Raw genomic sequence first — 24,335 nt, 5'->3', positions numbered from 1 at the left:
AGGAAGCACAATTTTGCCTAGGCAGTGTTTTGAAGCGCTGTAGCATTTTCCAAGAAAGCAATCTATTTCATGTCAGGAACCAAGGGTAGTTTTGCTACTGTTATTTGCCTCCCTTCCAATATTATGTTCCTATAATCCATGTTTACCTCATGCATGCAAACTGGGGGAGAAGAGAATTGAGGTCCATATTAGTATAATACCTTTTTCAGGTCATCCAAGAAGTCACAAAAATGTGCAAGTTTGAGAATTTGCATCATTAATGATTGTCATTGAGCAAGATAATTTAGATTTGTCTGCATTCAGACCTGAGACATAGGGCCTATTCCAGTGCTATTCTTCTTTCATCAGGTTGGAATATAGGAATACATGGTGGGAGGGGGGTTGCTGAATTTAAAATTTGTGTAGATTTTGACAGGGAAGATCTGGTCTTGCTTCCAGAATATGGATTTTGCTAAACCCAATGGAGTTTGAATTGTCAACATTTTATTCACAAGTATTTCTCTGGAGAAAAGATGTTGCTTCAGAATCGGTCCCTAGTAAACGGTTGTGGGATAGGCACTTTCCAGATAATTGTAATACCCTGAGTTTACTGACATATTACCTGCAAAGGTCTGTGAGCTAGGAATAGGTTGCCACTTTCTTTGTCACTGTGAAGATACAATACTTTCTACAATAGACAAAAGTTGGAAGATAGACTGCTTATTTTAGGGTGAGGTCATAATAGGTTAGATTGCAGGTAGGTTACTATCATTGAATAAACTAAACACTTGAAATCACAATGATCAATTTGTGTTATCAAAGATAACTAGCTCTTTAGTCATTAATTCCCCCCCCCCCAAGATAGGCAAGGTAAGAAAGAGGTCGCTATCATTTAATGTCAGTTCAAATGTGGTGTTCGTTTATTAGATGGTGAAATGTTCATTTAACATTTTCAGGTATATTCTTTGTTTATGTAGACCCATAAATCTATGTAGCAGAGAAGCTCCCCCCAATCTGGTCCCCTCCAAATTTTTGGACTACAATTCTAATGTAAGCAAAAATTAAGACAGGCTCCTGCCCTGAGTAGTGTAACGTCTACATTTGGCTGGTGGAAGGGAAGTACTAACAAGGGATGAATGCAGACAAAATGGGAAATGTAACTTATCTTTTCCCATTGAAACTAAAGTTTAGACTCCTGGCCCCCGTCTTTACAGTAGTGCTTTGGCGGCCTTGTTCCCGCACTTGCGTTCCTTCCCGGCATCTACACAAGAAGGAACGCAAGTGAGAGCTTTCCCGCTCTTTAAAAGTTAAAAAAAAACAAATGGGGGGGGGGAGGAGAGGAACGGGGCCATTCCTCCCCCCTTTTTATTTTTACTTTTTAAAATTATCTATCTCTGCAGCTGCGGAGATATATATAAAAAAAAATGGGGGGGGGGAGAAACGAGGCAGCCAGAGGAGGATGCTAGGAGGGCAGGGACTCTGGGCGAGCCACCTCTACTCCTTCTGGCTGCCGGTTCCTCCCCCCACATTTCTTTTTATTTTAATTGTCTGTATCTGCGCAGCTGCAGAGATAACAGATATTTTTTTGAACGGCCCTGTTCCTCTTCTCCCCCCCCCCCCCCATTTTTTAAAAACTTTTACAGGCATGGGCCACCCATGGTGACCAATCAGGAGGTGCCATGGGCTCCGCTGCCAAAAAAAGTCAGGGTAACTGCCCAATGTTTTTGGACCAGAGTTTCCAGCGTTTGCCCCTGGATGGCTTCGCAATGGCGGCTGCGTCATGTAGATGATGTGCTGCTACTCTGAAGCCACCCCAGGGCAAACCCTTCGTGTAGACAAGCCCCTGGAATTGAAGAATGAGGTGCTGATCTTTTATACATGCGCAGAGTTGTTACTTTAAGAAGAGACTTAATCCAGATGGACATGTCACTGAATTCAGTGCCACATGTTTGGCAGATATACTATTTGTATGTTACCAGAATATAACCGAATTCCTTTAAATGCTTATTAAGTCGATAAATATTGACCTACACAGGTTTTCCAAATTGCCTTTGAATTTCATATTCCAGGTACTTTATTTTAAAATCATAGTCCAATCTAGAACCAGTAGCAAAGAGTACCAGCCTGGTACTGTGATGTTAGGCATGCCTAAATCTGCATAGAATCAGGCTGTACATGGCATTAATTCTATTCACTTTCTCAAAGAGACTGCCATGATACATTTGAGTTGTTTTGAGTGCTTACTACTGGTCTGAAGTATTTTTCAATATCACACTATATATATTGTAATTGAAGATTTTGGAGTAGAAATGCTTTTCTTCATTGGATGGTGTCACCTTTTGATGCTTTTGATGACAAGGTGGCTTTTATAATCTCATCTAAAACAGAAGATGCCGTTTCAGTTTCCTGTCTGAGATCCCCTTGGCAAGTTGCTTTCTTTCAGATAAATAAGAACTGCAGGTAGCAGGCTTCACATGCACTTTTTGATTACTGGTGATTTACTATAGCCAAGCTGTCGCAGCACCTGACTAGGAAAGGTGATGAAGTTCATAGAAGCCCTAAATAGGACTTAAGATAGTGGGACTGTTCAGGGTACGTGCATCTCCTTGAGGAATCAGGTTGTATTGTGTCGTCCAATAGGCTTGTTCAGTACCAAGAGGAAAAAAAAGCTGTTGTTGGAATGGGTGGAAGTGACAAATTGCAAGGTGATAAATAGTCCATATTTAAGGTCTGCACTGAATTCCTAGACCCAAGGAGATGAGGCTGCTACATAGAAGTTCCCAGTTTCCTCCTGCTGCTATCGTTTGATCAACCTTCTCTCTTGACTCTGCTGCCACTGTTTTGAAGGTGACAGTAAATATTAAATCTAATCTGAGTGATTCCATGGGCACAAACAGGTTTGGCACTCTCTGCGCTTGCATTGTCAGGGTTAATTTATAGTTTACATGGCAAACATGTTTGCTCTATGCACGTTACATGCTCCAATGACTATTGGAAAGTGTGAAGGAAATTGCATGTTGCAGACATATGGGGGACATGCAAGGCATTACTGCTGGAAAATCACAGTGGTTGCATATCCCTAGCATAGGTCCACTGAATGCTATTATATGAAACAGTTTAATACAGTAGAGGCTAAGTTTTTGAAAGTGACATGACAATGTTCTTTCACCTGGCAAACCTGTCTAGAAGTTTATCTAGTATGATCACTTCCTTTTTTTCTAGGTATTGGGCAATTACATTCCTTGCAGCTATTCCATGTGTGTGATACAGACTTAGTAGTACAGTATTCTGATTTTATTATTTCCAAATGAAGATGGAATGTGTATTTGCATTGTTCTCTTTTCCTGGCCAAGTTGGGTACCTCAAGATGGCATTGATTTGATTTGGGAATTGTGAAGGTGTCATCATAGTAAAAGCTCTGTGTATGACTCCTTGATTGTTGGCTTCAAGAGGTCTATGCTAGTATTTTTTCAACATGAATCTTATTAATGTAATTGTGAATCCTATAAAAACAATTAAAGAAAATAAGCACAAGTATGCCAGGTTGCAATGGGTTGAATTGGCATCAGCACTTGAAAGTAATGATAGATCCAGATTTTGTTACCTTATCTCAGCTTTAAGACACAATGGTATCCCACCAGATCTTTTAATTGATTATCCCCATTGGTGGATCCCGATGTTGGCAGCCTTATTTACATCTATTGATAGAACTGGAAAATTTCCCCAAGGTTGGGCGGTGGCTATTGTGGTGCCCAGATATAAAAAAGGCAACCAGTCAGACCCCCAAAATTATCGCCCCATAAGTCTTCTGGAAGTTATTAGTAAATTATATGCAAGATATCTTTTAGACAAGCTAGAAAATTGGGCGTTTGGAGGCTGAAGAACAAGCAGGCTTCTGGTGTGGTAGATCTATAGTTGACCATTGATTTCTAATAAAATACTTGGGGTGTGTGTGTATATTTCCCTACCATTATTCACTTTTTGCTGCATTTGTAGATCTTCAACCAGCCTTTGATTCTATATCTAAAGCCCGCTTTTGGCACAAATTTGCACTTTTAGAAGTGGACCATAAGCCGCTCAGGAGAATGCAGGCATTGTATGAGAATTCTAGTCTGCATGTGAGAGTTTCTTCGGGTGGAGATCTTTCAGTTCGTGTTATTGTCAACAAAGGAGTATGTCAGGGATGCTTGCTAGCATCTCTTGTATTTAGTCTATATCATAATGACATAGTTTCCTTCTTATCTAGTCCTGATTTCTCCCCATCTCATCTAAAGAACAGGAGCATCTCATTGTTACTATATGCAGATGAGGCCGTTCTCTTGTCATACACCCAGGTAGGGATAAGTAGGCTTCTAAGAGCTTCAAGCTCATATTGCATGAGGGAAGCCCTTCAGGTCAGCTATGATAAAACTAAAATCTTATTTTAACCAGATCAATAAGTACAAATACCTTGGAATGACATTCTAAAGTTCAGGATCCTGTTCTGAGCATTTGAAAGCAATAGTCTTGACAGCTAATGCAACTGGCAATGCTGTTCTTTGCTTTGCTGCAGGACCAGGTGGAAAGATGGTGGCTCCCTTAATAGAGCTATTCAAAGGTAAATTACTCTCTCAGATCTTATATGGGGCACCTGTCTGGGCCCATGCAAACATTACCCCATTTGCATCAATGCAACTTAAATTTTTATCCAGAGTACCTAGATCCACCTCCAAGGTGAATCTAGCTTTCTACTCAGTGGGAATGCTTGTTCAAAAAGCAGCCATTTCCTTTTAGCTAAAGATAGTATTTCATCCTTGGTTTTATTAGCATACAAAAATAATGGGGTGGGACTCATGGGCAGAGAAGACAAGCATATCTGTTTCTGAGCTGAGCTTTTCAAACATACCTACTTGCGAGGGGATACGATAGTGCCAAGGGGAAGGTCTTCAGGAGGTTCCATGATGTTGAGAGCCAGTGTACTGTAGTGGCTGAAGTGTTGGACTCGGAGTCAGGAGACCACTCAGCCATGGAAACCCACTGGGCCAGTCACAGACTCTCATCCCAGCCTACCTCACAGGGCTGTTGTTACGATAAAATGGAGTGGAGGAGGATTATGTATGCCGCCTTGGGTTCCTTGGAGGAAAAAAAGTGGGAAATAATAATAATAATGATGATGCCATCCAGACTGCAATAGCTGGTGCTGCTGGGAGACGTTCCAACATGATTTATAAAAGTGTTATTACCTTCCTGGGGAAGGTGCCCCCTTATCTGACTTCCATCAGCTCATGTGAGTTGAGATGGCTTATGGCTAGGTGCAGATTGAATTCACTCCAGTTGATAAAAGTGAAGGCATGTTATAGGTCCCACCATAGTGTGAAAGGAGATTGCCCAGCTGGCTGTCTCAAGGGTAGAGGACATGGTACACTTCCTAGTGGAATGCCCATTGCATGCAGAGTTGAGGAAGAAACTTGAGCCCTTAATAGTTGGGTTTGGGGATAACACTTCTCAAAGCATAACTCAATTACTATTATTATATGTCATATAGGACTGCTAAGTTTGTCAAATGGGCTCTGGAGAAATGAAAATCATTGGCTGCCATAAAAGATTAAACTTGTCAATATATGTTAGAAAATATTGTTCAGGGTTAAAATGTTTTAATTTGCTCTTTTTAGCAATTCTATTAGCACTTTGTACTCTGGTATTTCCCCTGAATGAGGGGAGTATTTTATTATGTTTCTGTATGTGTATGGCCTGCTTGGCTAATAAGCAATAAACTGTTGTTGTTGTAATTGGGAATACCTGGTTTGCATGTAATGCTAACCCAAGGTTTATTTAACCCAGTGGGCTTGTTCACATGCTATGACCGGCTCATCGAGGCCAACATTATGGTGTGTCATGCGAACCAGGTAATTGTTAACCCAGGGTTTGTTGCCCTACCCAGGTTTGTTTTCTCAATTTCTGGGTTGTTTCTTTCCTTCCTCCTTGGCTCTCTCCCTCCCTCCCTGTGATGTGGCTTTGTTTTTGGGAAAATTTTGAATTGCAATTTAGGGTTGTTTGCATAGGGTAACTTCGTTGTATTGAAAATTTTCAGTTTGCATCAGAAAAATCACTAGAAACTGATCTAATTTAACATAGTCATTTTATTTGTATCTAGTAAACAAAGCTTAAAAAAGCACCGCACGTTGGCTAGGAATGCTGGAGGATGTAGTCCCAAGACATCAGAAGAGTACCTGGTTGGGAAAGGCACACTAATTAATTTTAGCAACCCAAAGAACTTTGCTTGATATGCTGACAACTACTCATTTATTTTAACAGAGATCAACTCCGCTTAACTTAGGTTGTTGGGACACCTTAATTTTTGCTGTCACTATTTATTAGTTCTCTTTTTCACAGACAAACATGTATTTCAATATATGTATTCTATTCTTTCACATATACGTATGTAATGTCTCACATACCTGCTAAGGATAACCACTTGAAAAACGTTATTACAACTTCAACTTTGAAACTGCCAAATGTGCCTATTATTGTATTTACAATTGGCATACATTCACTGTTACTACTGAATTTATAAAAAAGAAACTTTTCCATGAGAAAGTAAAGCACCGGATCCCGCCCCCCCTCCATCACTGCTCCCTGTATCCCAAATGCCTCTGTGGCACTGTAGTACTGGCATGTAGAGAGTAACTGTTTTTTTAATCACTCTTGCCCATAGTCCCTGTAGCCTGGCGAAACAACCCATGGTTCTGGGTTCACACTTACTAACCAATAGTTTAAACAACCCAGAGTTTACAACCCAACAACAAACCATGTGTTCTCTTTCTAGGTTACTCATGGTTAATAAGCCATGATTCACTAACATGGTTGGGTTTGCACAACATGACAGTTCAGAATTCAGTAACTCATACTATAGATTAGTGTTATGTATGAATCCAGTCTGTCACTAATAATTTGTTTGTCCAAAGAATTAACAGGCCCATTGTAATTTTAGGTGCTTTTAAATATTTTTTAAAATTGATTTTCTTTAAAACATTTGAATGTGCATTAATAATTATGGAGCAGTTACAATATTTGTATTTCTTTTTCATTCTGAACATGTATTTTATTTATTTAAAACATTCTTTCTTTACTTTTCAGCTGAAAAAGCCGCCCTGAATGGCTTACAAAGATGTAGTAATAAGACAACCTGGTTGGAATGTAGTTTGGAATTACTTGTACAATTAAAATCTAGTTCTTTAAAAATGGATATTGAGTCATTTGTACGCAGGATAAATTTTGTTCCCTCATACTAATAAGAACTCTTTATATTTAACACAGGAGGAGTAAATGTATAACAAAGGAAGTTAAAGCTTTGTTAAGCAGCAGAATATTGGGATGGGTCCAGAGTGTGCCATCTGCAAATGAAACGGCTCCTTCTGTTTGCAGAAGGCGCTGAGATCCAGCAGAGATTATTTTCCTTAATTCCTTCTTCCTCCAGCACCACTCCTTACACAGTTCTGGAGGGTCTACCAACTCTCTGGAGCAGTAACTTGGGATATAGAGGAAAGAGGAACCAACAAAAATGGCCTTCCTTTTTTCAGTGGTAGCATCCTTTGAGCCGACTTGTAGGATTTCATGTTAGAAAAATACTTTCAAATGTTGCAGAATACAAAACATTTTTAGGTTGTTAATTCAAGAGAGCAATCTGGGAGACCTGGTGCTAAGAACTTTCTACAACACAGCTTCTGGCTCCTCTTCTTTTTCAGTTGGCTCAAGTATTTCGATGTGTGTATTTTGAAACCTACAGCAAGAAACATATTAACAAATGAAAGAGCTGAGAACCTTCAATTTTTGGTGTCCATGAAGCTCAGAATCTGAGGCTATGGCTCTTTTAGAGATAGTGGGTGTGTTCGAACGATTGCAGTGGGGGAAGAAGCCATTGTGGTGGTTTCTCCTGCCTCCGTGCATGTGATCACTGTTTGTATTAGCAGAGTGGGTTGGCGTGACATCCTTTGTGTCATGCTCCTAGGTACTCCCTCAACCACTGTAGAGAAAGTAGATAGGGAGACATCCCCCCGTCTCTAATAAAACTAGAAGCCTGGGTCATCCCATGAAGTTGATTGATGGGAGATTCAGGACAGATAAATGGACGTAATTCTTGATACATTGTAGAGCTGAACTATGGAATTTGCTACCACAAGATGTTGTGATGGCCATCAATTTGGATGGCTACAAATGCAGCCACCCAAAGTTTCTCACAAATTGTATTAGCCCTAGCTCAAAGAGGTTCAATACTCCTGGTCTACAGCCAAGCCCTATGATACTACCATTTCTGTTCAGACTTGTCTGACAGATAAAGATATACATCGGGCGTTTCTCAAACTACAATACCCATCTAAGTGAAAAAACAGATTGATAAGGCTGGACTGGTACCCAGGAATAATTGTGTTATAGAACAGATCTAGAAGAGAAGATGAGAACACCACTTGTAACCTATCGCTCCCAGCTGAAACTATCTAAAGGTATCATCAATGAACTACAGTTTGTCCTGGACAATGAAACTTCCTTCTCAGAGGCCTGGGATGGGAGGTCTATAATTGCTTACAGACAGCCCCACAACCAAAAACAGTTACTTACTAGTAACAACAGGCCACATAACAGAAATGATGAACACAGTGACTGCATCATGCAATGAATTGAGATGCTAACTCAGGAAATAATGTTGCAGGACCTGGGATTGTCACCCACAGCTTCACTCTTCTTGTAATGTGCTATATACTGTCTTTTGTCAGCAATGCCTTTCTACATTGGGCAAAGAGGCCAGGTGGTATGGAAAAGAATAAATGAACACAAATCTGACACTAGAAATGGCAATATTCAAAAATCAATGGGAGAACTTTTCGTTCGCCGAGGATGCTGTCACTGACCTTAATATGGCCATTGTGGAGTAAGGAAACTTAAATGTGAGATTAGAGTAAGAGACTGCTGACTTAAGTTTACCAAGACATTCAGTTCTTTCTCCAGAGGTTTGAATATAATTTTTTAAATATAAAAATCACACTGCATGTATTAATTGAGTTACCTAGTGCAAGGATGTTTATGGTGTTTGCAACAATGGTTTTTTGAATGGCCACTGTTAATAATGCAATTGTCACTGTCTGCTACCTGCATTTAATTTCCCTCAGATGCCACTATTTACAATTGAACCCCACCACCACCAATTTGTACTGTGTATGTACAGTATATATGAAATTCTTGATACGTCATGTATCTGAGGAAGTGGACTATAGTCCACCAAAGCATATACCATAATAAATGTGTTAGTTTTTACGGTGTTCTTGTTGCAAGGGACTGGGATGGTGAGCCCTCTGGAAATCAAGAAAAACCTGATTTTGGTTGGCACATTTAAAAAGCAAATAAACCAGACATTCTTCTTGTATTCCTTGTCTGCAAATCCAGAAAGGTCAACAGCAGTATTTTTGGTTTTCAAGAAGATCTGACAGTTGTAAGTTATTTGCCAAAGAGACAAAGGGCAATGATTCTTTCTTTAATGCATAACAATGCAGGCAATCTCAAACAAGAATCTCAAGCCTAAGAAATCTAAAGGTGGTGTGGATACCTGTGACCAGATGGTTCTCCACATTCCTGGGACATTGAGAAAGGCAGCCTCTGAACTGGTAGGACCAGCCACTGCTGACACCAAGAGAGGGGCAGGAGGAGTCATCTCTGTGATTGATGCAATGACCAAAAATCATAGTACCATTCTGCTTCACGTTTTGTCTGTCCTAATGCAGCTATGAAATGTGATTGCGCATAGATTTCTCAAGCACTGTGTGCTGTGGTTGCAAGGTCTATGAGATTTGCTGCACAAGTAATTCACAACTCATGATAACTGTACTGCTAAACTTATGCAACCCTTGTCATGTTATATGTGCATTAATAGCACAATAGTTTTATGTTTTAAAAAGCCGTGGGGTCAGTTAGGCCGCGTTTGGATGTCACTTTAGTCCATGATGGCTTAATAAACTATGCACAGTAGCTTATTTTAGAAATAGTCCACAGATGCCTCGCCACACAACTGGGCAAATAAGCTGCTGTGCATAGCTTATATCCACCCCTTGTCCTGCTGCAGTCCTCCCACCTGAGCAATAACGCTGTTTCACCCATTCGTTATATCGCAACAGTAGTGAAATGATGTACCAAAAAGGGGGTGGTACAAATAAACCCTTGGAGGTTTGCCAGATGAGGACCAGACTTCAAAGGCCGCCTCCTCTAGTGTGGAGGCACCTGATGTCCCCCCTTCAGACTCTGTGCAGTGACACCCAGAGAAGTGGAAAAGCGAGGCACACCAAAAATGGGGTGGCAGCTATAAACCCTTGGAGGGTTGCTGGATTGAGAATGAACTTCACAGGCTGCCTCCTAGTCAAGAGGCACCTGGTGCCCCCTCTAAACCCTGGACTGGTGGTTATAAAGGAACTATTTTTTTAATCTGTATAGACATAGCACTAATACACTATGTTGTTGAGTGCTAATATGCTCATTTGCTAATGCACAGTTGTACACTTTAGCGATTGTGTTGGGGGGGGTATAAGAACTTTTTCTTTTTTTGACTGTACAGACATAGCGCATTAACACTATATCATGGAACCACTGTTCCCGTTAGAGAAGGTCAGCTGGCAGCGATATGAGCTGCTCTTGCCGCGTGACTCTCTAGGTGAGCCAATTAATCCAAGGTGCACAACATATGACATGATAACCTACAATGGATTAAATGACCCAGTTTGCAGACTGTGGGTTATCACAGTGGTTATTTTGTGGAAATAAGCCACTGTGGTTTAAAAAATCCTCCCAGATGACAGAATAAGCCACAGTGGCTGAAATAATCCACAATAGGTTATTGTGTCATTCAAACCCAGTCTTTTGACTCTGTACTGCTCTTGTAGGTGTTTGTAGTTCACATTGTGAGGTATTATTGATCCCTAATGACATCTTTGCAACTGTATGCATTGAGAGGGAATGTCTTCAGGCATGATTTTTAAAACCTTGCATATGGTGTAATGCTTAATACCTTCCCCTGGGTATTTTATGTGCATAACTTTCTTGGGTAAGCTTAACTAAAATTGGATTGATGCAAACATTTTTTTATCAATGGAGGGTAAAGATTTACTTAGCTACCTTCCAAAGCAATCCTAAGTATGTTTAATTGGAAGTAAGTCTTGCTGAATTCAGTGGCATTTAGTCTCAGCTAGGTATGCATCACATCGCAGGTGTAGTGTATAGCTGTGCGCAGATCCATTTCTAGCATGGGATAATGGATGTATTTATTAGTTTAAATAAAAATATACTTGTAAAATGTGTAAGTAAATTACACAATACAATTTCATGCACTAATTTACACATAGTAGATTTATGTTTAAGTATTAAACTAAGATTACATTTGGTAAGAAAGTATTATGTATATTTCAGACTTCCTATTTTTCAAAGAAAAAGCTTTAAAAATGGTGAAGGGACTGTGGGAAAATAGCCTATTATCTACTTGCTAATTCAGTGGTGATAGTCATCAATTAAGCTGGGTGTGTGTGTGTGTGTGTGTGTGTGTGTGTGTGTTTGTTTGTGTTTGTGTTAACAATTGTTCCTACATTAATGGAATTGGGAATAGACACTTCCTCCTTATATTCCTTTACTCATTATTTGGCTGTTTGTTCATAAAGCTTACTTTAAAATTACATGGCTGTATCAAGTTGCTGTTTTATTCAAGGTGGAAGGAATGTTGTTTGTGAATAGAGAAAATTCATTCTTAAACAAAACAGACAAGGTTGACATGATGTCTTTACATTATGAAATGTAATACAGAACTTGCTTTTGTTAAATAGCTACCATTAGCTTTTTAATAAGGAAACCAAATCCTTTTTGTGTTATGTTAAAATAGAGTCATTTCTAAATAGTTTTGTTGTTGTTGTTGAAGTTATGTGCTATGGAATTGCATGATTTATTATGGTTCTTGATGGTAAACAAAATAACGTTTCTTCATGCCATCTAAGATTATTGAATAATTTGTTTCTCTTTGCATCTCTTTATTAGTTTTAGGAACTACTGGTTTGTGTTACCACCCAACCTAGGTATTTATCATGACATAAAGAACTCTTCACAAACATATCTTAAATATAGCAATTTATTGGCACCTTAATGTCTAGAACAGGCATTGTTCACATCGTCATCAAGAATTGTTGGCCATTTCTTTACAATGCTTACAATAAATATGCAAATGATAATTTAGAAAAAACAAGGCAAAATATGTGCATACTTGGACATTCTGTGGCACTTGGAGCACTTTGAAGAAAGTATACTGTGGCATAGCTTAACTGCATCCCTCATCCGTTCCATTAGAATAATTCTACTGTTTATCTTAAACACTTTTGTGGGGGAAGTCACATGATTTGGACAGTAGCAGTTAACCATTCAAAAATCTATGTGCGTGTTTTGTTAATGTTGTTTGTTGAAGAAGAAAACTAACAAGAGAATAAACAATAAAGCCTGTTTGGTGATTCTGGCACATCATTACAAAAAAAATCATGATTAATTGAACAGTTGGAGCTGGTTCATCTTCTGAATGATTTCATAAGTTCATTCCGCTTTAGTTCTAAAATGACCAAATTGTCAACCCATTTTTTGATGAAGATTAATCTGAAAACAATTCAGAATAATTGCTTATTGTATACCTACCTCATGAAATCTACATCTTTGAAAATATGTATTAAGGTAACAACAAAAATGGTTAAATAGAATCTTTCTGACTAGTTATTTAAACCATTAAAATTGAGTCCTTCAGAGAAGTGATTTAAATCATCATTTAGTTCAAATCAACCCTGTGAGATAATAACTTACCTTGTTGCCATCCTTCATTTGGTCCTTTACCTGGACTCACATGGGCGGTTGAGAAATCCTACTGTGCCAACTTAACACCTACTGCTGCCTCCTGCAGTCATATTCCTCTTTTGACCTCCCTAGTTGCTTCTCTGGTCATCACAAACTTTGTCTGCCTCGTATCCCACATGACCTGCTTTCTCTCAAAACTTTGTGAAAATTCTTAGCTGTACATGCAGCTCAAAGTCTCATGCATGGAAATGCCAGCTCTGGCAGAGTAAAGCATCTCAACTTGTAGGCCAACAGAGTATAGTACTCTGATCTAGATAGAGTTTTCAGCAGCCTTTAACACCATTGGCTGTAACTGCAGAATGTTTGTTATGTAATTGCAGAATGTTGCAGGTACTTACACATGTTCCTGGAAAGGACATCACAAAGGGGAGTAATTGATAGGGATGTAAGGTTTGAATGGTAGATTAATCAACTAACGCTCCTATTTCTTTTACGAGGCTATTTTGGTTTTACTGTCCCTGGGAGCTTGTGCTGAAGGGCGGTTTTTAAATTCTCAAAATAAATAATATCCTAAATAATGAGGGAAAAGAAACTAGTAATGGTTGATTTTTCTGGTAACTGTGAGTGGCAATTTTTGTTTATTAAATTTTAAATTCTCACATGTCAAAGCTTCAAAAAAGCACTTAAATTTAATATGAAAATGTATTTAACTTTTATCAGTCACACTATTAAAAGGCATATACTTAATTTAATCATTGTTTTATTGCTGTTCTGTCCTTGTAATGGATGATTGATCATCAGGGGGCTTCCTTTGAGGCCACAGGAATTCTTTGTGTGTGTGTGTGTGTACACACGCACGCACACACACACACACAGAATTCACAGACTCTCAGCCCAACCCACCTCACAGGGTTGTTGTTGTGAGGATAAAATGGAGAGGAGGAGGATTATGTACGCCACCTTGGGTTCCTTGGAGGAAAAAAGGCGGGATATAAATGCAATAATAAATAAATAAACAAACAAACCTATCACAACACACACACACACCCTTTGATTCCACAAACCAATGTTCCACTTTAAACAAGTCAGTGATATTGATTTACAAGACCTGTATGGACAGCTCATTGGTATGGTGTGTTTTTTAATGCCAGCTTTTCTATATGGGCTAAAATCAATTTTCTGTTCAGGTATGGCAGTTAACATCTTTGTGTTCTATCTATTTACCTTAGCAAGCTTTTTATTTAACAAATGATGGGATATATATTACATGGGGCATGTAAATGGTTGAAATAGTTTTTAGTTGTCAAATACACTAGAACCCTTAGAGGAAATTAATGTAAAATTTCCCCATGTAACTAGAGCCATTTAGGAGATAAACATTTTGGGCTGGGGATTGAGTTAAATCGAATCAAGCAGTTCTCTACAAAGTTAACGTGACTGTGTTTTGAATGATGGGAATGTCCTAGTGGCTGTTCCTCACTGTTGACTCTTGGCCAGAGGTTGAAAATGGTGAATCCTTGGGAGTGTGTGCCTGGCCTTGCATTAACATCCTATAAGGATTGGAAAGGCAAAGGGAAATTTGGCTAGGTATTCCATAAACCAATGTTCCACTTTAAACAAGTTAGTAATATTCATTTACAAGAGCTGTATGGGGTAGCTCAGTGGTCGTGTTCTCCCTGGTTGTGGGAATTGCCACATTTTTCGTTACTTAGGCTCATTTATAATAGGATGAAGGGATGATGGACACTGGATCAGGTTTCCCCATGAAAGCCTCGTGTATCAGGGTTGGGGGTTTAATATCTATGTTAAATGGATCCTTGCATTTTGAAGTCTTTTTGTAAGGCCAATATTGATAGCTTTATGGCACGTATTTGATGATATAGCTTTTGTTTCTGTTTTGTATGGAATAATACAATCTAAAGTTACTAAATGTTATGTGTTCATATGTGGGTTTTTTAATGTGAATTAATATTTCCTATATTTTTAATATAGGTGTAAAAAGCTTTTAAGCAAGAAGAAACTAAAAAGAAAGCAGAAGAGTAAATTGAAAATAAAAACACGGAATAAGGTAATTCCCATTTTATTCTTCTCTATTATGTGCCTATTGCATTTGACTATTTTAGCTAGAGATAAAATTTTGCTGATATTGAAGCAAAATTTTAATAAAGAGAAAAATGTGAGATGCTTTAATAGCTTGAATTAAACCCAAGAAGTTCAGTTCGCTTTGTGTCATATTTACATTCTAATTCATTTTAGTAGGCTTCATGCTGAAAGTGATGTTATACCACATGATTCTCAGTTCTTTGGCCTTACTGCTTTATTTTACCATATTGAAAATGACTCTATTTTATTTGGATATTAATTTCACTGTTAAGGCTCTCTGTTAATGACAGCATGTTTTAAAATATACCAAATTCCTAAAATAAAACTCACAAAATCCAGTAAGATTAAAATATCCAATTTAAGAACTTCTCTCCAACTCTGGCCACTAAAACCAGCTCAGATAGGAAGTCCTTGTAATCTTGTCCGAACAGTGTTAATTGGAAATAAGATAGACTTGGATACAAAGTGCTGTGTGCGGTGTTTTGTGTGCTTGCACAAAAGGCGTTTCCCAGCCCCCATTTTCCAGCTGCAGCCACCCACACCCTCAACAAGCTTCTCCAAGGTCATGGAGCCCTCTAGAGTGATCCCTCCTGAGGCACAAAGGGCTCCCAGCATAAGGAAATATTGCACTCCCTCTATTCTGTATACACATGGAAACGTTTTCTGTACTTGCATGGCAGCTTTGGACCCTGGCCATAGTGAAAACGTTGCATGTTTGGTCTGGTTAGTTTTAGTCTATACTATTGCTTTCAATTAGGAAGTGATTTTTTTTAAAAAAGATATGCATCATCCACTTGCTTATTTTTAAGTGTTCTCACAATTTTTTTAACCAAAATTTGTACTAGAATGCAATTTTCAACAGATTGACCATTCTCTCACTGAGCAGCTATATATTGCTTGCACTTTTCGGATGGTAAAAAAGACTGTTGTAAGTTATATTACTATCATAATACTCTTGATAGTGTAATCTCTACATTTGTTAAAATGTACTGCAACATCTTAACTGTACTAAAGGATATTTTAGCAAATCCATATAGTTCAAAGAAGAAAGTCAAACAGTTACATTTTCCAATTCAAGTCTGATTTAGGTTCAGTCTCAAATTATTCCAGTTTGGTTTCAGCTCAGATCAACAAAGTTTCAGTAACTGGGTTGGCACACGTAACCAACCAGAATTTAAAAATAAGACACATTATTTATATGGATTATTTGCAGAGCAATGGTGCTATCCTCCGCCTTCTCCCATTCCTTCCTCTAATAGGTTAACTACAAACCCTTAAGTTTGTCACCTCCATGAAGATTTGTGTTCACATTTAATCATTTGAGTGGGCCCTGTTTCATTCTGATTGCTTCTTTTCCTATCTTTCTCTAATCATGTTATTTCCTGTTTTCCTGCTCCAATTTCACGTTCACAAGTTAATTCCTATTGCAAACTTATTCCTATTTTATTTTATATTGACATTGTACTGAATATATGAAGACCAAATATGTCCTGTGTTAGCTGTCTTGTATTGTTACATCACCTCACATACATGATGTATGGTCATCCTTTTCATGTTGTAACTTATATGTTGACCAAACCTCTGTCACAAAGAGGAAGCAGTTGTCCAGTTCAATCCCTACTTAATGGTTCTCAGGCCCAGTCCTTAAGGAGGGCAGAGTATAGGAGTCATGCAGGCACAAAATATACATATCATCTCTAATAGTAGTCTTATTTTTTATGTGCTTGTTCTGGCTGTGGTGGAGCCAGTGAGTGTACTACATCAGATGTTTTGTTGTTTGGTTAATCTCTTACTTTGAACTGGTTAACTGATTTTTCCCCTAGTTCTGTTTGAGTTCAGGTTGAGCAGACTTTCAGCTTTTGTTCTGGTTCAGGAATATAAATTAGTTCTGTTTTTTTGTTTTGTTTTGACTCTCTGGTTCAAAGGCTTTATTATTTGTTTACTCAGTGCTGTTATATTTATCATCATCAGACAATGTATACAAATGTAAATGGGAATTACAGTATAGTGTACCGTTCTCAGAAGAGCAATGTAGAGTTACTTGAAAACATTAACATTGAATTGAATTGTCAAAATATTTGAAATTTGATAAATTAAAATGGTACCATTCAAAATTTGAAAGTAGAATTTAAATTGCAAATCCTACATTTTATCTCAGTTTGAAATGGTTCTTGGCATCTGACCATTTTGATTCTGGTAAATATGAAACCTCTTTGGTCAGCTGTTAGTTGTCAAATAATAAATACCATTGCTTGTCAACATACTCTCAAATACTGTCAGAGATCAATCTTAGAGAGGGTTTGGATGTTGCATTAAACTAGTTTAGTGTGACAAGGACACGTTTTAATAAGCTTTGGGCTTGCACACGCCCATCATTCCCTCTCAAGCAGAAATGTGGGGAGGAGTTTGGAAACATTCATTTTAGTTTTACATTACCATTGCTTGTTGTATCATTGGAACCAACAAACTTTGATTGCATTAATTAATGGTTTGCTTGAAACAAACCATGAATGGAAAGGTTCGCAAAAGGTGCTGGACCTTGGGTGATTGCCCCTGTGCCAGTAACCATTCATATCCATTTCCCCTACGCCATGCTGTTCATGGGCTTCCACTGATTCTTCAGAGACGCTTTTAGGGGAGTAGATGGGAAATTCCTTCCGTGGATTTATTTTTGTTCACATTTCTCAGCACTGAAGCCTTGCACCTGTCAACTTCACATTTATTGGGTTCAGACCTAAGACAAATCCAGTTCATTTTGCACCAGTAGATAATTTCATCTACAGACCTAAAGGCAGTTGATGAAAATTTAAAAAAAGTGTTAAATAGATAGATATTAATGAATGGATAGTTAAATTTGGAATATTCTGTACATAACTTAATAGGTTAGTCATTTGAGATATTTGGAGAAAATAAGAAAAACCTTTGCTAACTTAATTTCTGAATTTTTAAAATGTAATTTTGGTAATATATAATTGGCTGCTTTTATATCTAATTAAAGAAAAATACATTTGGCACCTTCTAAAGCTATGCAAGAGGGAATATGTTTCACTGCTTACCCTACCCTGTACCTGTTTGCATTCTCTTCCCCTCCTTATTGTTTTACTATGATTTTATTAGATTGTAAGCCTATGCGGCAGGGTCTTGCTATTTACTGTTTTACTCTGTACAGCACCATGTACATTGATGGTGCTATATAAATAAATAATAATAATAATAATAATAATAATAATAATAACATAGACTTATGGTAGCAGTTCAAGAGCTTAAACCATAAAGATATTTAAAGCCAAAGTACTCCTGTTTTTTAATAGTTCGTTAAGTCTGTGGTTGAAAATAACCTAGAGAGGTGGGAGGCAGAGGTTCCCCCCCCCCCCACAACTACTTTCATTTTCATGCCAACTATTCTTGTTTCTCTCCTCTAGTTTTCATGGAATACTTGCTATATTACTGATGTAGAATATAGGATCCTGATAATATATGATGCCAAAATTATGGTCTGGCAACTGTCTCTAACTTTGTGATTGAAAAATTCAGTTCTGCTTTACATTGGCTAATCAACTGTAATTGGTTCATAGGCTACTTTCTAAAAATCTGTGATTAATTAAAGCGTAAATGAAATGTAGTAGTTTAAATTCTACCAGTCACATAAATACAATATATAATTAGTATTCTTAATAAGAAAGTTTCCTCAATATATGACTCATACCTTGGTGTGCTAAATTTTAAGGATAGTATACAGTGTTTTATTTTAATTTTTATTCATTTTATTTATTGCATTTGTATACCGCCCCATAGCCAAAGCTCTCTGGGCAGTTCACATAAGATAAAAACACTTAAAAACAATATACAAAAATTAAAAACTGCAAAAGCATGCAAAATGAGCATACATTTAAAACCACTATAACAACTTTACAAACTATGAGCCAAAAAAATAGAACCAAGCTCATTACATATTGCTAAATGCCTGGGAGAAGAGAAAAGTCTTGACCTGGCACCGAAAAGATGACAATATCCTCAGATGTTGAAAGTAGTGTTCGGGTAGGTTCATGTCAGGAAAGGCATTCTGTCAGGTATTGTGGTCCCAAGCCGTTTAAGGCTTAATAGGTTAAAACCACCACCTTGAATTGGGCTCGGAAACATACAGGTAGGCAATGCAAGTGGACCAGAGTGGGTCTTATATGCTCGAACCTTCTGGTCCTGGTTATCAATCTGGCCGCTTCATTCTGCACAAGCTGCAGCTTCCGAACCATCTTCAAAGGCTGCCCCATGTAGAGTGCATTGCAGTAATCTAATTTGGAGGTTACCAGAGCATAGACAACTGAAGCCAAGTTATCCTTGTCCAGATAGGGGCGTAGCTTGGCCACCAACCGAAGCTGATAAAAGTCACTCCGTGCCACCAAGGCTACCTGGGCCTCAAGTGACAGAGATGGTTCTAGGAGAACCCCCAAGCTACGAACCTACTCCAGGGGGAGTGCAACCCATCCAGAACAGGTTGAACACCCTCCATCCAGTCAGCAGAACCACCCACTAACAGCATCTCAGTCTTGTCTGGATTGAGTTTCTGTTTATTAGCCCTCATCCAGTTCATTGTTGCAGCCAAGCACTGGTTCAGCACATCCACAGCCTCACCTGACGAAGATGAGAAGGAGAAGTAGAGCTGCATGTCATCAGAATACTGATGACAATGCACTCCAAAACTCCAGATGACCAATGGTTTCATGTAAATATTAAACAGCATGGGAGTCAAGACTGACCCCTGCAGAACCCCATACTGGAGAATCCATGGAGCCGAGCAATGTTCCCCAAGCACCACCTTCTGGAACTGACCAGCCAAGTAGGAGCGGAACCACTGCAATGCAGTACCTCCCACTCCCAACTCAGCCAGTCATTCCAGAAGTTGATGGTATTGAAAGCTGCTGAGAGATCAAGAAGAATCAACAGAGTTACACTCCCACTGTCTTTCTCCCGACATAGCTCATCATACAGGGTGACCAAGGCTGTTTCCGTACCAAAACCAGGCCTGAAGCCTGACTGAAATGGATCCAAATAATCGGTTTCATCCAAGAGTGCCTGAAGTTGGCTTGCAACCACCTGCTCAAGGACCTTGCCTAGGATGTTAGTCTTATGAAGAGTAAAACTATTGAAATGAATGTGACTTAAGTTAATTACAAGTAATTTATGTCCCATTCATTTCATGGGTCTGCTCTACATAGGAATAACATTGGATATTCGCCTAAGTGCTGAAGGATAACTTGTGCCTCTACCCCATAAATTCTAGTAGGGTTACTGATGACTGTACCATGGGCATGGGGGAGGGGGAAGAGACATGTGGCTTGTCACTGACACTAAACAACAGCTTTTCCTTATGTGGTGTTAAAGTATGTGTAGGTAAGCTACCAGAAAGTAGGCACATGTGTCTATATCATGTAAATGATCAAAACTTGTCTGCCATTTGTGTTTGACTCATATGACCGTTTACATCATGTAATTACAATTATTCCATATCTTTAGCATGTGAAGCAGGAATGGGGGACGTGTGGCCTCCCGATGTTGGACTTAACATACCATTGTCTAAGCTGGGTAGGGCTGATGGGAGTTGCAGTCCAACAGCATGTGGCAGGCCACATGTTCCCTAACCCTGCTTATCATGCTAAAGATATGGAAAAATATGGTTATATGATATATAACCGTTTAGAATGAATAAATCTGCATTTCCAGAAGTTTTAAGAATGAAGATACAATTCTGAATTACAAGCTGCAGTGTCGGAAAGCTTTTTCCTAAGCCTGCTTGCCTTTGCATTATTGGATTTGTTCACAACTGGAGATGCTTGATCTGTTGGTGAGGAGTGATTGGAGAGCTGTGCACAAATGGCTTTGCTTTCATGCTCATGATCTAGCTGATCATAATATTTGAGGGTTTACAATGCAGTTAAAATGTGCAGGCTCAGACTTTGGCAAGCTTTTTCAGGAGAACAAGCTTATAGTTCTGAGGCAGCAACCAAGGACTTGTCCTTTCATGGCGTCATGGAGTGGAATTGGCAGACAGATTGTATAGTCAAGGCTACATTTAGCTGATCTTAAAACATTGTGATGGAACTTGAGAGGAGATGTTCTTTAATATCCAAGCAGCTTAGGACTTTTAAATTCTAGATTAAACTTGGCACCTTCAGCGGTGCCCATAAGACAGTAAGGAGACTCCAGCGCTGATGGAATTTGCTTTCTGTCATCCATCTCAGCAGTTAAACTTTAAACAAATATTAGACACAAAGAGTAGATTAGACTAGTATTATGATTACAAAGACTTTGAATGATGGTTGTATCCAGATAGGTGAAGAAATGCCTTCAGGTGGACCTGATAAAAAATGGCTTTGCCATCATTGCAATCTGTGTTTGAGTGCCGTTTCAAATACAAGTACTTCAGGGTTGAAAACCTGAGTGAACTATGTAATAGTGTGTAAACGTGAACTAGCCAAAATCCCATATTTCCCTTCTCTCTGAAAATCTTATCCATATATTAAAATTGAATAACCTTCCCCACTACTTAAAGATTTTTCTGTCTTATTTGGTCTCTGCATGTATTTTTCCATTTTGGCTGAAAAGATATCAGGAAGATGTTTTCATTTTCACCATGACCTTCCATAATCTATTTACAAATTGTAGTACCATTAAGCTGTTCGCATGTATCCTGAGACAGCTTTTCACTGAAGTCTTGCTCATGAAGACTGTATTTATTGTTGCATGACTCTGTACTATGTCTACATGTTCTCTTTCAAACAGTACATTTCCCTTGTAGACTATGGTAGGCAACTTGTGGCCCTCCAGATGATGTTGGACTGCAACTCCCATCAGCCAGCATCACCTGGAGGGCCATAAGTTGGCCACTCCTGATCTAGACATTCCTAAAACTAGGGGAAGTGCAAACTTGGAGTTTTAGTCAGAGCTTCTTTTGAGAACTGGTACTACTTCAATGATGCTTTTGGAGTCATAGAATTCTTTAAGTTTTGCTATCTTTGCTGTAACAGACACAAATTTACAACCTTTATAAAGTAGGTCAGTCTCATTCCTATTATCTTGATGTTGCAGGTGGGTGGGGTTGAGGCTGATGGAGTTGCTTGCCTAAGGCCACCTTGTGAGTTCATGGCAGAAGTGATACTTGAACTTCCTGATTTGTAGCTCAACCTCTTGGCCTGCATGTTACACCAATTCAGTGTTTTCCATAATAAATACTCAACTCTAAACATGCGATGGGCACATGCCAGGGACCTACATCCAATCGGTGCTCCTTCTCAGATGCCCTCCACATTTTTCACATTTAATGCAGAGAGCACTGGTGTAATACCACTGTAGCTGCAGCAAGTACAATTGCCAATTGTATGAAGCATCTTACCGTTTCCAGGGTTGTGCATCCCTTGACTGCAATGAAAGTGAGCTGTATCCAGTGTTTGATCTGCTTAAAGTAGACTCACTGAAATGAATGGGAGTTCTATTAATGACGATTAACTTAAGTCACATTAATTTCAGTAGGTCTACTCTAAGTAAGACTAGCATAGGATCCAGCCCAGCGATAGGAAAGAGCCAGTGTGGGCTGCAGTAGCAAGTGAGTATCCTTCTGTCCTAAATCTAAAGCTGTTGCTGCTGTTGGACACAAGTTTTTTGGTACCATGCCCCTGGGGTAATCAGCTGTGAAACCTGCTTAATGAGGGAACTCATACTGTGTTGTGACTTGGCATCCTTGCATCAGTTAATTTAGAAGTGATTCCTGTAGCGAGGCTAAATAAGAAAGTTGTGGCTTGTCCCAAGCTCCCACCAAGAGCAGATATATTTCATTGATTTTTTAAAACAACAACAACAACCTTTTCATGATTTCTGTACACCGAGCATTGTGATTATTTTGAGCTTTAAACCTGGTCATTCTTGTGATCCCCTTTTTCACTTTACTTTGAGTTAAAAAGGTAACCATCTACCGTGTAAGCAAAAGTAGGGGACTTGTGAGAAGAATGTGATTTTGGTAAATTCCTCTTTAATATAACATGAAGATATTGCTGAATGATTAACTGCAATAAAATATTTTATTACTATTAGAGTGAAAACCTGGATAGTATGGTAACCATACCAGACATCAAACTTCACAGCAACCCTTCAGCTTTCAACGTCTACTGCAATGTGCGGCATTGTGTTCTCGAGTGGCAAAAAAGGGAAACCTCGGTAGCTTTGGCTTCAAAAAATACTGTGCAGAGTGGTGATTCAGATAGTGATGATGATGAGGAAGCTAAAGAACCCCCTATCAAGCTTCCAAAGGCAAGTAAACCTTGGTGATCATATGTTGCCATGTTATTGGTGCCATACTCTTTGAAATGTCCTGTAATGGCAGAACTCAGTGCATCTTTCTTTAATAGGACTTACTGCTTTGTATTTTAGATAATTGAAGTTGGACTATGTGAAGTGTTTGAACTTATCAAGGAAACAAGGTTTTCTCATCCATCTCTCTGTCTGAGAAGTCTTCAGGCTCTTCTTAATGTGCTTCAAGGCCAGCAACCAGAAGGCCTCCAGTCAGAACCTCCTGAAGTTCTAGGTAATATTTCCTGCAACTTAAATCCAGTTTTGAAAAATAGGTCAAATATTAATAATTTTTTAATCACAAACTAGTGGTTGGATCTGGCTTCATAAGGGTTGGATTCGCCTTTAGGTTTATACAGAAACCTTCAAGCAAACTTACAAAGCTGTCACAGTTGGGCACGTTGTTGGCCCCTACCATTGTCCATCCCTCTAGCCCCTTGAAGGAGGGTGTCTGTCCACTCCATCCCCCTTAGATGGAGCTGCCCCACAGGAGAGAGGAGACAGGCCTGCTATTTATCCTACTAATCTTCCCTGGCTTCAAGCTGAGCTTGTTCTCCCCCCTCCCATAGTTTAATAGGGTCCCCCCCAATATTTGGGGCTTTTTTAATGTCTAAAAGCCATGAAACAATTCAAAATATGAGCATGAATAGAAGCTAAAGACAAATAAAAGAAAGAGACAGCAGATAAACCAATTCAGAAACCGTATCAGGGAAATTATAGCAGGAATAGAGTCACGTTTGGTTATAATTATCATCAGAGTCCTATGCTGACAGTAGTCATGTCTTTGTTGTGTTTCCCCCCGAAATTCTTTGCAAAGGCTAAAATCAGTGTAGTGTAATAGATACTGATTTTTAACGTTGCTCGATGTAGGAAGTTTTAAAAATTGACATGCCATCTTATGAGTTATTTCCTCTTAAGATACAGCATGAAAAAATAATACATTTTGCTACTTATAGATTAGTTAGTTAAAAAAAAACCTAAACATATTGATGGACTTGCCATATCATTTATCCATTGAATATTTCCCAGGTTTGGGGTTGAGCAATAGAGGAACAGTGCATTGCCATTGAAATCGAGAGTTC

At 38.7% G+C, this 24,335-nt stretch overlaps 1 protein-coding gene across 1 annotated transcript in view; it reads left to right on the top strand.

The window, feature by feature from the left end:
• The window catches only part of MYCBP2 (MYC binding protein 2), a 165,405-nt gene that overhangs the window by 1,189 nt on the left and 139,881 nt on the right, over positions 1-24,335 (top strand). Inside the window, exons 2-4 of the mRNA XM_063126029.1 lie at positions 14,806-14,881; positions 22,999-23,214; positions 23,335-23,488. Of these exons, the coding sequence (XP_062982099.1) occupies positions 14,806-14,881; positions 22,999-23,214; positions 23,335-23,488 (446 nt within the window). The remainder of the gene's footprint in view (positions 1-14,805; positions 14,882-22,998; positions 23,215-23,334; positions 23,489-24,335) is intronic.

The sequence above is a fragment of the Elgaria multicarinata genome, chromosome 5 (assembly GCF_023053635.1).
Source record: "Elgaria multicarinata webbii isolate HBS135686 ecotype San Diego chromosome 5, rElgMul1.1.pri, whole genome shotgun sequence".
In the NCBI taxonomy this organism is placed as follows: Eukaryota; Metazoa; Chordata; class Lepidosauria; order Squamata; family Anguidae; genus Elgaria; species Elgaria multicarinata.
This window is presented reverse-complemented; position numbering and strand designations above follow the sequence as displayed.